Source organism: Salvelinus alpinus, chromosome 17, assembly GCF_045679555.1.
Source record: "Salvelinus alpinus chromosome 17, SLU_Salpinus.1, whole genome shotgun sequence".
Taxonomy (NCBI): Eukaryota; Metazoa; Chordata; class Actinopteri; order Salmoniformes; family Salmonidae; genus Salvelinus; species Salvelinus alpinus.
In genome coordinates, this window is record NC_092102.1 from 29,268,032 (window position 1) to 29,282,669 (window position 14,638).

General features: G+C 49.7%; 1 protein-coding gene across 3 annotated transcripts in view; it reads right to left on the reverse strand.

Annotated features, from left to right (window-relative positions):
* Nucleotides 1-14,638, reverse strand: part of LOC139542701 (protein bassoon-like) — a 188,397-nt gene that overhangs the window by 14,775 nt on the left and 158,984 nt on the right. For all 3 annotated transcript variants that reach the window (XR_011668537.1, XR_011668536.1, XM_071348466.1), the window contains exons 4-5: nt 8,879-9,343; nt 1,580-8,242 (exon numbers count right to left, since the gene is read on the reverse strand). Coding sequence is in view for 1 of the 3 variants with exons in the window: in XM_071348466.1 (XP_071204567.1) it covers nt 1,580-8,242; nt 8,879-9,343 (7,128 nt within the window). In the remaining 2 variants the exon portion in view is untranslated. The remainder of the gene's footprint in view (nt 1-1,579; nt 8,243-8,878; nt 9,344-14,638) is intronic.

The following is a 14,638-nucleotide window of genomic DNA, read 5'->3' on the forward strand; positions in this document are numbered from 1 at the left end:
ACAGTCGTGCCATTTATGACAGTCGTGCCAGTACTGACAGTCGTGCCATTTCTGACAGTCGTGCCAGTTCTGACAGTCGTGCCATTTCTGACAGTCGTGCCAGTTCTGACAGTCGTGCCAGTACTGACAGTCGTGCCATTTCTGACAGTCGTGCCATTTCTGACAGTCGTGCCAGTACTGACAGTCGTGCCATTTCTGACAGTCGTGCCAGTTCTGACAGTCGTGCCATTTCTGACAGTCGTGCCATTTATGACAGTCGTGCCAGTACTGACAGTCGTGCCATTTCTGACAGTCGTGCCATTTCTGACAGTCGTGCCAGTTCTGACAGTCGTGCCAGTTCTGACTCCACGTATTCATCGCCTTCAAATCCTCAATATTTATGAAATCAAACTATTTCAAGTCTGTTTGTTTGTCTTCAATTCAAAATTAATCTACTCCCTGTTTCTTTTCAAATGCTATTCAAATGTAATACTCAGGTTCATCATTACCTTACAAGAACTGACACTGAATTCCACACAACTTTTTTCCGTACAAGATTAGGTCAGTTCGCCATCACCCACATTACAGAGGTCAATCATTATCTGTTAAGTCTCCCTGACCCCCTCAAACACTGCAACAGCTCCTTCAACAACTCCTTCAAATACAAAATGAAAAATATCTACTGGACATTCCACTCAATGACTCATCCCAATAGTTTCCTGCCTATTTGTCACTTACTTTGATTATGCATTTTAATAATGCATCATCCACCACTAATCATAATTTTTTCCTTTTTCTTTGTGTAAATCTCAAATGATTTATTAATTGGTCTTAAAAATCTGGATACTTTTTTCTATGGTTTTATACATATTTTAAAGAGGGCCTTACAAGCCTCTCAGTTTTTTTTTTAACCTGTCCTGCACACGCTTCCGTTTGCCTTTTAAATTCTTATCATACTGTTTTGTATGTTATTGTGTGCAAATAAATTCATTAATAATAATAAAAATCACAAAAGAAAGCATTATTCACAAATACGGCGGACGGTTCACTTAAATTTCAGAATTCTTTCAGCATTTTCTTCCCTTCATAGTAATCTGTATATAGGGGGGACAAACGTCAATCTGTAATTTGCCATTTAAGCAAGATTAACAAACAGTTGGAGTTAGTATTGGATGAATGGAGATATCATTGTCAGGTTTTGCCTGTAATGATGTTAACAATTTCTTGCCAAAAATTTAATGTAGAGATACTTTGATAGTGTTCACTTAGGAAGTTGTGCATTAGTAAGATGTTGGAGGACATGCCTCAATGGTGTTTTTTTAAACTAGAGATCTGTCAGTGTTAAATGTGTGTAAATTGACTTGTATGTTTTATGTATAGTATAGCATTGTATGTTAATGCACTGTATGTTTATGGGGCCACATTTTAATATCAGTCTGTCAATTCGATACATACTGTACTACAGTTGAATTCATACTCAACATTAAAAAGACAACTGTCTATGTGAGGCTACGATTTAAATAAGACTTTGCTCTCTTTCAGTCTCTGCATGTGTACAGAAATAGCTGTTGAGGATCAAAGGATTGACCTTGTGACCTACCTGGCTCTGAAGAGCTTGCTGCTGGTACAGGTTTAGCCTGGCCTTAGTGTGCTCGTCAGTGGTGGGGCTCAGCAACTTGGGGTCAGACATGGACCTCTGTGTGTTCTTAATAGGGCGGGGCATGCTGGGGTGGCGCTGGGGTGACTCGGCTGTGTAGGCCTTCTGCTGGGGAGTGACATGGGCCTTGTTCAGCCCGCCGCTGGAAAGGGAGGTCTCCAGCAAGCGGTGGGGGGAGACGGGGGACACAGGGGAGTAGAGCACCTGGGGGGACTTGGGGGGCTGACGGATCAGGCTGGAGAGGGACTCGTTGTGGAGGTGGTTCATGGGCTGGGTCTGGGTCTGGGTCTGGTAGCTGATCTCCATGGGGTCAGACCTCCTCCTGTTCTGCTGCTGCCGCGGGTCGGCGGAGCCAACCAGCTGGATACCCGTGGAGTAGGGGCTGATGGTGGTGGGCACGCTGAGCTGTGGTACCACCACGCCCTGAGACTGGGCCTCCACATCTGTTTGGCAGGCTAGGCTTTGACCCTTCTGGGTCCTTTCAGGGCCTGATATGTAGTGGACGATCTCCACTTTGTTCGGGTCTGGGACAGTGACGTGGATGGCCGGGGACACCTTCCCCAGCTGGTCTGTTTCGGTCTGGCAGGAGCAGTCTTGAATGGTCTGAATGGCGATGCTGGATGAGGTGGCCGTCTTGGAGGCTGTGTCAGTCTTGTGGTCGGCCCCGGGATCCGAGTGCCTGGAGAAGCGTGAGCGTCTGCGTCTCACAGGCTGCTCCCACTCCACTTTCTCCTCATCATCGTCGGTCTGGACGCTGCGGTCCACGCTGCGCCTGTTGCGTCTGCGCCTAGACATGATGTACCTCTCCTCACCGTCCTCTTCGTCTGTTTGAACGCAACTGTCCACGATCCTCCGGGCTCCGTAGAACTCAACGCTCTCGCCCTCCATTCCATCCCTCAGTCGGGGCATGGAGGTGGAGTTCTGCTTTCTCATGTTGGTCCTGGTCTCCATCTGCTCCTCATTGTTCCTTAGACACATGTCTGAGGAGGAGTTGGGCAGGGACCTGAAGCCCATTTGGTTTCTGTAGGGCTGCAGCATCTGGCCGCTCTGGTCCAACTGAGCGGCTGCGGTGGCTGCAGCAGCAGCAGCTGCAGCAGTCTTTTGTCGCTTCTGCTCCTCGAGCTGCTGCTGGAGCTGCTGCTGCAGCGACTGGATCTGGTCAAGCTGGGCTTTCTGCTGGGCCAACTGCTCCTTCTGCATCACCAGCTGGTTCTCCCTCTCAGCTTGCTGCTGCTGCAGGACCTGCTCCTTGATGGTCTGCAGCTCCTGGATCTCCCTGTGCACCAGCATCTGCTCTTTCTCACGGTGCCGCTGCAGCTCCATGCGCTCTCTCTCCAGCTCCTCCTGCAGACGCAGCTGACGCAGCTTCTCCAACTCCACGCGTTCCCGCTCCATTTGCAGAAGCTGCTCCTGCTGGCGGTGCAGCCTCTCCTCCTCAGTCTCGGTCTCCGGGTTGACAGGGCCGCTGGAGGGTGGGGTTGGGTGATGGGGCTGGGTGCTGCTCTGGGGCCCAGTGTAGCTTTGTGTTGGGGGGTAAGCATGGGCTGGAGGTGGCTGGCTCTGGGGTGGATGCTGGCCCTGAGGGTGGAATTGAGGTTGCATGTGCTGGGGCTGAGCTGGGGGCTGGTTCTGAGGCTGGACCTGGGGCTGCCCTGGGGCCTGAGTGTGGAGGTGAGCCTGGGTCAGGTTTATGGGCTGCTGCTCGGACTCCGTTGGCAAGCTCACTGAGGCTGATGTATGGGCAACAGGAGATTGATACAGGGGATCAGATCCACTTGATGTCACAGAGGGCTTCCCTAGGTAGATTGGGGCATCCTGAGTGGTGGTGACGGCGGCAGGCATGCTCACAGGGGCCGACGTCGTAGATGGGAAGACGTTGGGAGCCGGATAACGGTATGGGGCCTGTCCAGACATAGGCATCCGTGGGTTCACAGGCATCCTGGTGAGGCTGGCCAGAGGCACAGGTGTCATATTGGCTGTGGGTAAAGGCCTGTACACTCCACTTAATAGCGGGCGCAGCACTGAGGCAGGCTGGGTAGTGATTGGCAAGGTGGAGGCGATGGGTGTGTTGATGGTAGAATAGGTCATCCCATCTGCAGACCTCATGGCAGACGGGTACATGGCTCGGAGGCTGGCTTGCCTGGCATTGATCATGTTGGTGAGCGCTTGGGTGTGAGAGATTGGCTTCCCGTCAGGTCCATAGAGCATATTTTGTCTCATAGAGTTAAGCCTGCCACCTGGACCTGTTCCTCTGCCTACACCGTATTGCACAAGCTCTGGGTTGCTCCCATAGCGGTCCATTGAGTTGAGGGCAGCGCACATTCGACTGATCTCTCTGGCAGTGGTGGCACTGTACTGGGCCAGGTTGGACTCCTGGAAGTTAGCGAGGTCTCGGGGAGAGTAGCCATAGTCAGAGCTGATGTTTGACAGGGAGTTGAATCTGCGTATGGGCAGGGCAGTTGCAGTGATGTCCCCTCCATGGCGTAGGTCAGTGTAGGAGCCATACTGCATGCCCAGTCCGAGGAAGCTTCCCTCATAGGTGTGTTTCATGGTGCTGAGGTCCACAGCCAGCTCTCCAGAGGTCTGGAAGTGTGGGTCCATCTTGGAGTGGTAGGACTGGAGTCCGGCCTCTGCTAGGTTGGTGTCAGACATCGAGGGCTGTAGCCGGCCAGGGAACGGTAATGTGTAGGCTTTACGCCCATCCATAGAAAACTCCTGATACTGGCCCTCCTGGTCCGACTCATAAGAGAGTGGTGGCACAGAGTGTGGTCTTGGCTCTTGAGTGGCCACTTTCTCATCAACATTTGGCTTTTGGGAGAATGGTCCGCCAACGCAGCTACCTCCAAATGGGAGGTGGTACACAACATCACAGCAAGCTGGTTGGTTCTCAGCTTTAATCTGCCCCCCTGTGAGGTCCACGGCATCCTTGCCCTCCTCTGTCTTCACCAGCTGGGTCACTGGTCCTCCCTGTGGGGCCCCATCCATTTGGACCATCATGCCATGAGGCCCACCCCCAGCCAGGTGCATCACACCTGCCGGGGTTGGTTTGCTCTTCAGCTCCAGGGGACCTCCAGTGCCGTAGATATCAGGGGCAACGGCAGGGGATATAGTACTGACCACGGCTGCGGTATTGCTGGTTTGGCTGACCAGAAGGTCTTTCTTGAGCAGCGTCATCTGGCCTGGTAGGTTGAACCGAGCTACGGAGGACTGCTGCTGCATCTGGTGGTGTTGCTGGAGCTGTTGCTCCAAGAGCTGCTGTTGCTGTTGAAGCTTTTGCTGCTGCTGGAGAAGCTGGTGCTGCTGGATGCTCAGGTCCTCCAGCTTGGCGTCGATCTTGGGGATGGATGGGTCAGTGGGAGGTGGTTTGTTCTGTGACAGGCACATGGCTGAGCCCATGCCCTGACCGAGGTCAACTCTGTTTTGTAGAGGGTCCCCATAGACCATGGGCTGTTGGGGCTGTGATATGAACATGGAGGTGGCCACCGTGACGCTCATCGTGGTTGCAGTGGATACCATTACGTGGGGCTGCTGCTGGGTGTTCAGGTTCATGATGAGGGGCTGGATGATACTGGAGGGGTGGCTCCCCTCGGGCCCGCTGGTGTATTTGCGTGTTTCTCTGGCCAGGGAGGTAAGATCCATGCCATGGGCAGTCATGATAATGGGAGCTGCGTTAGTGGCTGTTCTCAGATCTACTGTTCTCAGATCCACCACACTCCCACCATGGATCATCTGGCCCGGCTCGACACTCGAGGTCCCAGGGATGCTGGAGATCCTGCAGAGAGAGATGTTGTCCATAGACATGGAACCACGGCTGTAGGTGCTAGCTGTGGTGACCATGCTGGTTCCAACACTGACCTTTTCCACCTTCTGCATCCTATAGAAGCTGTGCTGGGGAGACTGGTGGTATGGAGGGGTGTCTGGCGGACTGGCCTGTGGAGAGTAGCTGTCAAATGTCAACTGTTGGATGAATCTGGTGGGCGAGGATAAAGGTGACGTGGCGGTGTTGACCGTCATTGGTTTGGCAGGGCTTGTGGGCTCTGCGACCATGTAGGGGGCATGCTGGGAGGATTGCTGTCTGAAGAGACGTGGGGATACGGCCCTTTGAGATGTCTGTGTCCCCTGGGCCATCACTGGGGAGGTGGGCCCCGAGCCAGCCGACAGAGCCCCTATGCCTGGGCTGAATGTCTGAGTGGATATCTCGGCACTCCTGGAGGGTGAGCGACTTGGGCTCTCAGTGGGCGAGGCAGAGGGAGACAGAGGGGAGCTGGAGCTCTTGTAGTACGAGTACATCTTTGGCGAGCGGGGCTCTATGACATGCTCTGAAGATGTCGCACTCTCTCTAGCTTGGACCCCTCGGCTCTCGCCCACCCTTCTCGCAACCACCTCTCTTTGGCTGTAAGCCTGTGTTATCTCCGCTATCTTGCTGCACACATTTGAGATGGTTGTGGTTGAAGTGGCAGGTCCTCCAGTTTGTCGACCATACATGATGGATTGGCTGGTCGTCATCGTTTGACTAGCGCTTGTGTGAGAGATGGTCACTGCATCCCGGGAATAAACCCCGTAGGCTGCTATTGTGGTGGCGGCCGCCACTGGAGTAATGCCATTTTTACCCGTCTGGCTCTTCATCCCGGCTTTATGGACATCTTTGGAGTAGTGTTGTGTCACCCGTACATCAGGGATCCTTCCTCCGGTCTCAGAAAAAGTCACAGGTGCAGAGAGCTGAGTGGGGCTGTTGCCAGGAGTCAATAAGTCATTGGTCTGCTCAAGCAGCTTAGCGAAGGCCGACCCTGTATCTAAAAGCTGCTTATCTGGATAGGTGCTGTCGTCTATTTCCACCTGCTTGTCTGCTTGCTGCTGTAACTCCAGGGCTGAGGATTGATGCATCTTAGTGATGTTTTGGGAGGTCTGGCGGATCTCTTCGTAGATGTCTCCTGTCTCTGCCGCCTCGTTTTCATAACTAGTCTCAGCCTGCTCATACTCATACTCATCTTCATACTGTTGGCCATTCGTGTCGTCCTCATATGCACTGTTGTGTCTCCCTTGTTGCTGCTGCTGTTGCTGTTTCTGTTGTTTCTGCAGCAACTCGGCTTTCCTCATCATTTCCTCATACACCTCCTCAGCACTCTTCAGGGGCTTGCTGCTGGAGGGCGCGGTGGTGGTTGAGGTCGTCGACGACTTCTCAGTAGGAGAGTACAGAGACATGAACGTGGGCAAGTTATACTCGCTGCCAGACTTGTAGAGTTTAGACTCGTATCCCTCAGCCTCTGAGTCAAGGCTCTGGGGGGAGTATTCTGAGGCAGAGGATCGGTGGAGCTCCTCCATCTCCGCAGCTTGTCGCAGCTCCTCAGTAGGGGAGGCATCCTCGATGGGGGAGAGGTTGCTGGGGGGCGTCTTGGATCTCTCCCTGCGTCTCTGGGCCCTCAGCTCCTCCTTATCTCTTTTGGTCTTCCTAGCCGTGCTGCGGATCCTCTGTTGCTCCAGATCCCTCATCTTCTCCTGCTCCCGCAGCAGCTCCTCCTCCTCTCTCAGCTCGTCCTCCTCCGAGGAGTCCTCAATGGTGGGCAACAGGGGACCGTGGGAGCGGTGGCGGGCCTTCCTCTGCTGCTTGGCGTCCTCCAGTCTCTGCCTGCGACTGGGACTGCTGTCGCTGTCTTCCTCCATGGAGGAGATGGAGGTGGGGGAGGTGCCAGAGTTATAGCTGGAGGTGGTGGGTGGCAGGGTGGAGGAGTACTCACCCCTGGAGCGCTCCTCGGGAGACCCCGTCAGGCTCTCCATCTCCAACTCGGGCTCTCGGTCCAGGCTGAGGTCGTTCTCGTTGTTGAGCTCCATGTCGCGGCTGTAGCTGTTGGTGTTGTTGAGCTCGATTGTCTTGAAGCGGCGCAGGCCCCCCAGACCCCCCTCCTCTCCTTCCTCCGCAGAACATTTGTAGATGTCGCTGGAGCTTTTGGTGTCCTCCTCAAAGCTGCTGGACTGGTGAGAGAGGCGGCGCTTCTCTTTCGTCAACTCTGAGATGTGCTTGTGTGTTTTTTTAGGTTTTTGGTAGCCGTAGCCTTCGTCCTCCTCGTCCTCTTCCTCCATGTCCTCCTCCTCTTCCTCGTTGTCCTCGTCAGCGCTCATCTCCATGATCTGCCTCCTCATGAACTCCTCATCTGTCATCGGCTCCGGCTCAGCCACTTTCTTCTCCTCTTTGGGAGCGGCACTGCTCTTGTGCTCCTGTTTGGACTCCCAGTCTCCTCCGTCCTCCTCCTCCTCTTCCACAATGTCCTCCAGCTCCTCATCAGAGTCATAGGCCTCCGGAGTGATGGACAGCGACCGGGGTCTCTGCTCTCGGTGGTGCCGGCCTCGGCCCCTTTCGCGCTCCCTCTCCTCAACTGGCAGGGTCTTGCACTCCAGCAGGGGCCTCATGGAGCTCTCCAGCTTGGTGATCTCGGAGGGGCTGGGGGGGCTGCCACGCCCGCTGATGCCCCTCTCACTCAGCTTCATCTCCTCCTCCTGGATGAGGCCGATGATCTCGCTGTGGGAGCTGGAGATGCCGTCGGAGGAGTAGCCCGTGTCGCTCAGGCTCTGGGGGCTCCGCGACAGGTCCTGAGTGCTGTTCTTGGTCTCCTAAGGGGATAGACAGAGAAAGACAAAATAACTAATAAGTAAGACATAAGAGATCAGCCAAAAACAATACATCAGACTAGGAAGAATACCTGAAAAAGACCTGAAAACCCCTTGAAATGATCTTATGCAATGACTATTCTAAAGATTTTATTCGTAATGTTCTGCTCCTCATAGAATTCCACCCATACTCGCAGTGAACATTAGAGAGCAGTGGGGATTAGAGTGGAGCACTTTGGTATTCACATCAGCACTAATTCAGAACCACTAACTAAGGCCTTGATGGCTTTGCATATTCATGGTTGTACCAATCTTAATGCTTCATATTTCAAGAGGAGCGATGGCTAAAATGAAAAACATAAATTTTCTCTGTGTGGAGTAAATTCGTCAGTGCTATGGCTGGCACCTGCTTCATCAGCATTATTTTCTAGACGTCAATAACAAGCTGCAGAGGAAGAGAGAAGGCACAGAAAATATTGGATCCCATTTTCTAATCAATTGCTATACTGTGGCTATAAACTAGCAATACATTATCCCATTTCAAATCTACTGAATGTCCTACAACCAACATCTTGCTTTAATATATAACAACACAGCCTTACCAAAATGAATTTCTGGGACACCTAAAATGTGACTTACATCATATCTCGACTTCTTTATCTCTTTTATTGGTGTGATTGGTTCTCCCTTCTTCTGAGTCGGTTTGGTGTCTATGGCGGGTTCCACCAACTTCTCTGGTTTTGGCGTAGTCTCTTCCGTGGCCTTTGGTTGTTTCAGGGGCTCGATTGCAGGTGTAGGTGTGGCCTGGACAGGGGCCTTTGTGTCTCCAGGTTGCTTTGCTGCAGTTGGTTCGAAAGGTCCGCTCCCCAGGGCTGTCTGGGGCTTCTGCTGCTGCGGCTGCATCTGTCTCGACCCTTCCTGCTGCTGATTGGTCAATTTTTGGAAGGGTGGCTGCTGAACAGGCTGCTGACTGGCCAGTGCCTGGTGGTGTGGAGAACCCATTGGTTGGTGCTTTGGAGACGGATGAGATACAGGAGAGGGATCCCGGAGCCCTCCAGACATCAGTCGCTGGGTCTGGCAGTTCAGACAGAGCCATTCTTTCTTCTGCAAAACAAATCAGAAAAACAAGAGAGAGAACGTGAGAAAGTGAAGGGGCTACAGAGAGTAGGTACTGAAGAATGTAACAAGAGTAGAACATCATTCCCACATTTCATGTTCAACTCCACTGTGATTCTGTGGATAAGGACAAGAGTGACAGCATGACTTCACTGTGATTAAGTCTGTGGGTCTCAGAGGAGAAAGTAGTACTGTCTATTGGCAGACTGCTACCAGATCAAGAGATATCATGCTTCTTTCTACAACACATCTGGGGAGCCGGCACACATAGCAATGATGTTCCCATAACAATGGGACTGAGTGTTGGCCCAGGTCCACTACTACAGTATACTCCAAGAAGTAAGCCTCTTAAAACTATGAAGCATAAAAGCCTCCCTGCAAGAGCTGCCAAGCTGGTTAATAGTTTATTTCAAGTAGTAGTGTTTAGTTTTTTCTTTCTCTTAAGTGTGATTAGCAAAGCCACAAATTATATCCCTATTTCTCATTTGCTGGTGGACTCATAACAGCGATTGCTCTTAAGACAGAGAGCAATACTGTGGTCCACTCCTCTATATTGATCTGACCACAGTGCAGACATGTTTTTTTGCCCACACTGAAGACGTCTATATCAGTCCGCTAATACAGGCCCAGTGCACTTCTTTGGTGATAAAAAAACAATGTATTTGAGTGTTTACCAGTATTTGTAACTTGAGTATGATAATTATCTGCACAAAACAGTTAATCTGATAATACTTTTGGAAAACTTTTTTGATATATGTTCAAGTTTCTTGAAATGGGGCCTCTCGAGTGGTGCAGTGGTCTGAGGCACTGCATCACAGTGCTAGCTGTGCCACTAGAGATTCTGGGTTCGATTCCAGGCTCTTGTCGCAGCCGGCCGTGACCCAGAGACCCACGGGGTGGCGCACAATTGGTCAAGCGTCGTCCGGGTAAGGGGAGGGTTTGGCCGGCAGACCGGGCGTGTCCTTGTCCCATAGCGTGCTAGTGACTCCTGTGGCAGGCCGGGTGCAGTGCAAACTGACACGGTCACCAGGTGTACGGTGTTTCCTCCGACACATTGGTGTGGCTGGTTTCCAAGTGGGCATTGTGTCAAGAAGCAGTGTGGCTTGGTTGGGTTGTGTTTCGGAGGAGGCACGCCTCTCCCAAGTCTGTACGGGAGTTGCAGCAATGAGACAAGACTGTAACTACCAATTGGGTATAAAAAATAATTATATATATTTTTTAAAAGTTTATTGAAATACTTTGCAAATACAACTTATTTCTATGTGAAAACTGAAAAGGTCTATTCATTATTTTTCATTAGACACTGTTATCCACAGTAATTGGCGTGCATACATTTTCATACTGGTCCCCTGTGGGAATCGAACCCACAACCCTAGCATTGCAAGCACCATGCTCTACCAACTGATCCACATCATCACATCATATCATCACAAACCACTTGATGTTTCAATGTACTCAATTACTGTATTGTGCATAGTTTATCTTCATGGTGATGGAAAGTCTACAGGTACAAACCTAACTGACCAGCCTTTAGGCTACAATACAGTAATGTACACTTAAATTAAGTGGTTTGTAAGGATGGTAAATTAATACTGCACAAAAAGTGGTTGTTTTCCATGTGATTTGATCATGAAAAATATGTAATTTGATGTTGATGTTTTGTGTCTTTGCCCATAACTTTGCCCCTTTTGATGTAAATGTTTGAGGACAGGGTTTTGTCCTTTCTAGATTCCATTATAATGACAATCACAGAGAACGGGACAGGGCAACAAATCTTACAATTCCAACTATTGAATCCTGCAAGATACTGTTCTAAATTATTTTTATTTTTTTGCCGATGCTGATATTTGTCTATAAATAATGTTTTTCATTCAGATTTTTCAGCACCCCTACTCTGCCCCCCCCCCCTCTCTTGTATGCAGTGCATTATACATCTGCATGTACTGTAGACTACTCAATCCCCCTCTCTTTGTACTGTATGTAGAGCAGCAAGCAGCCCCCCCTGCCCCTCTCAAGTTGGAAGAGAGCTATTTATACCCTACCCTGAACTACACTACCCTACCCTACCCTACCCTACTCTACCCTACCCTACAATACCCTACACTACTCTACCCTACACTACTCTACACTACACTACACTGCACTACACTACACTACTCTACCCTACACTACACTACTCTACCCTACCCTATACTACTCTACCCTACCCTACTCTACACTACACTACACTACACTACTCTACACTACACTACACTGCACTGCACTACACTACACTACTCTACCCTACACTACTCTACCCTACACTACACTACCCTACACTACCCCACACTACACTACACTACCCCACCCTACACTACACTAGGCCTACACTATACTACACTGAACTACACTGCACTACACTACACTACACTAGGCCTACACAATACTACACTACACTATAGCACATTCTCCTTCACTACAGCACACTACAGAACCGTACAGCAAACTACACTACACTACAGCACACTGCACTATAATACTCTACACTACCCTACACTACACTAGGCCTACACTACACTATAATACTCTACACTACCCTACACTCCACTACAGCACAATACACTACACTACCCTACACTCCACTACAGCACAATACACTGCAGTACCTTACACTCCACTACAGCACACTACACTGCAGTACCCTACACTAAACTACAGCACACTACAAGACACTACACTACAGCACACTACAATCCACTACAGTACACTACATCACACCACACTACACTACACTACAACACACTACACTACACTAAAGAACACTACACGACAACACATTACACTACACTACAGCACACTACACTACACTGCAGTCCACTACACTACACTACATCACACCACACTACACTACAAGACACTGCACTACAGCACACTACACTACACTAAAGCACACTACACTACAATCTACTACAGTACACTACAATCCACCACAGTACAATACATCACAACACACTACACTACACTACAGCACACTACACTACACTAAAGAACACTACACGACAGCACATTACACTACACTAAAGCACACTACACTACACTGCAGTCCACTACACTACACTACAGCAGACTACACTACAATCCACTACACTACCCAACACTACAGCAGACTACACTGCAATCCACTACACTACACTACAGCAGACTACACTGTAATCCACTACACTACACTACATCACACTACACTACACTACACAACCCTACACTACACTACATCACACTACACTACACAACACTACACTACCCTACACTCCACTACACAACACTACACTACCCTACACTCCACTACAGCACAATACACTACACAACACTACACTACCTTACACTCCACTACAGCATAATACACTACACAACACTACACTACCCTACACTCCACTACACAACACTACACTACCCTACACTCCACTACAGCACAATACACTACACAACACTACACTACCCTACACTCCACTACAGCATAATACACTACACAACACTACACTACCCTACACTCCATCACAGCACACTAGACTACCCTACACTCCACTACAAGACACTCCACTACACTACAGCACACTACACTACCCTACACTCCACTACAGCACAATACACTACACAACACTACACTACCCTACACTCCACTACAGCACAATACACTCCACTACCCTTCCCTCCACTACAGCACAATACACTACACAACACTACACTACCCTACACTCCACTACAGCACAACGCACTACACTATAGCACAATACACTACACTACACTACCCTACACTCCACTACAGCACAATACACTCCACTACCCTTACCTCCACTACAGCACAATACACTACACTACACTACCCTACACTCCCCTACAGCATAATACAATACACTACACTACCCTACACTCCACTACAGCACACTACACCACACTACAGCACACTACACTACAGCACACTACAATACAGCACACTACACACTACACTACAATCCACTACAGTACACTACAATCCACTGCATCACACTACACTACAGCACACTACACTACAGCACACTACACTACACTGCAATCCACTACACTACACTGCAGCATACTACACTATAGCACACTACACTACCCTACACTCCACTACAGCATAATACACTACACAACACTACACTACCCTACACTCCATCACAGCACACTACACTACCCTACACTCCACTACAAGACAGCACACTACACTACCCTACACTCCACTACAGCACAATACACTACACAACACTCCACTACCCTACACTCCACTACAGCACAATACACTACACAACACTACACTACCCTACACTCCACTACAGCACAATACACTCCACTACCCTTCCCTCCACTACAGCACAATACACTACACTACACTACCCTACACTACCCTACAGCACAATACACTACACAACACTACACTCCACTACAGCATAATACACTACACAACACTACACTACCCTACACTCCATCACAGCACACTAGACTACCCTACACTCCACTACAAGACACTCCACTACACTACAGCACACTAGACTACCCTACACTCCACTACAGCACAATACACTACACAACACTACACTACCCTACACTCCACTACAGCACAATACACTACACAACATTACACTACCCTACACTCCACTACAGCACAATACACTCCACTACATTTCCCTCCACTATAGCACAATACACTACACAACACTACCCTACACTCCACTACAGCATAATACAATACACTACACTACCCTACACTCCACTACAGCACACTACACCACACTACAGCACACTACACTACAGCACACTACAATACAGCACACTACACACTACACTACAATCCACTACAGTACACTACAATCCACTGCATCACACTACACTACAGCACACTACACTACAGCACACTACACTACACTGCAATCCACTACACTACACTGCAGCATACTACACTACAATCCACTACACTACACTACAGCACACTACACTACCCTACACTCCACTACAGCACAATACACTACACAACACTACACTACCCTACAATCCACTACAGCACAATACACTACACTACCCTACACTCCACTCCACTACAGCACAATACACTACACTACCCTACACTCCACTACAGCACACGACACTACACTACAGCACACTACATACTATACTACAATCCACTACAGTACACTACAATCCACTGCATCACACTACACTACAGCACACTACACTACACTGCAGCAACCTACACTACAATCCACTACAGTACAGCACATCGCCACAAAA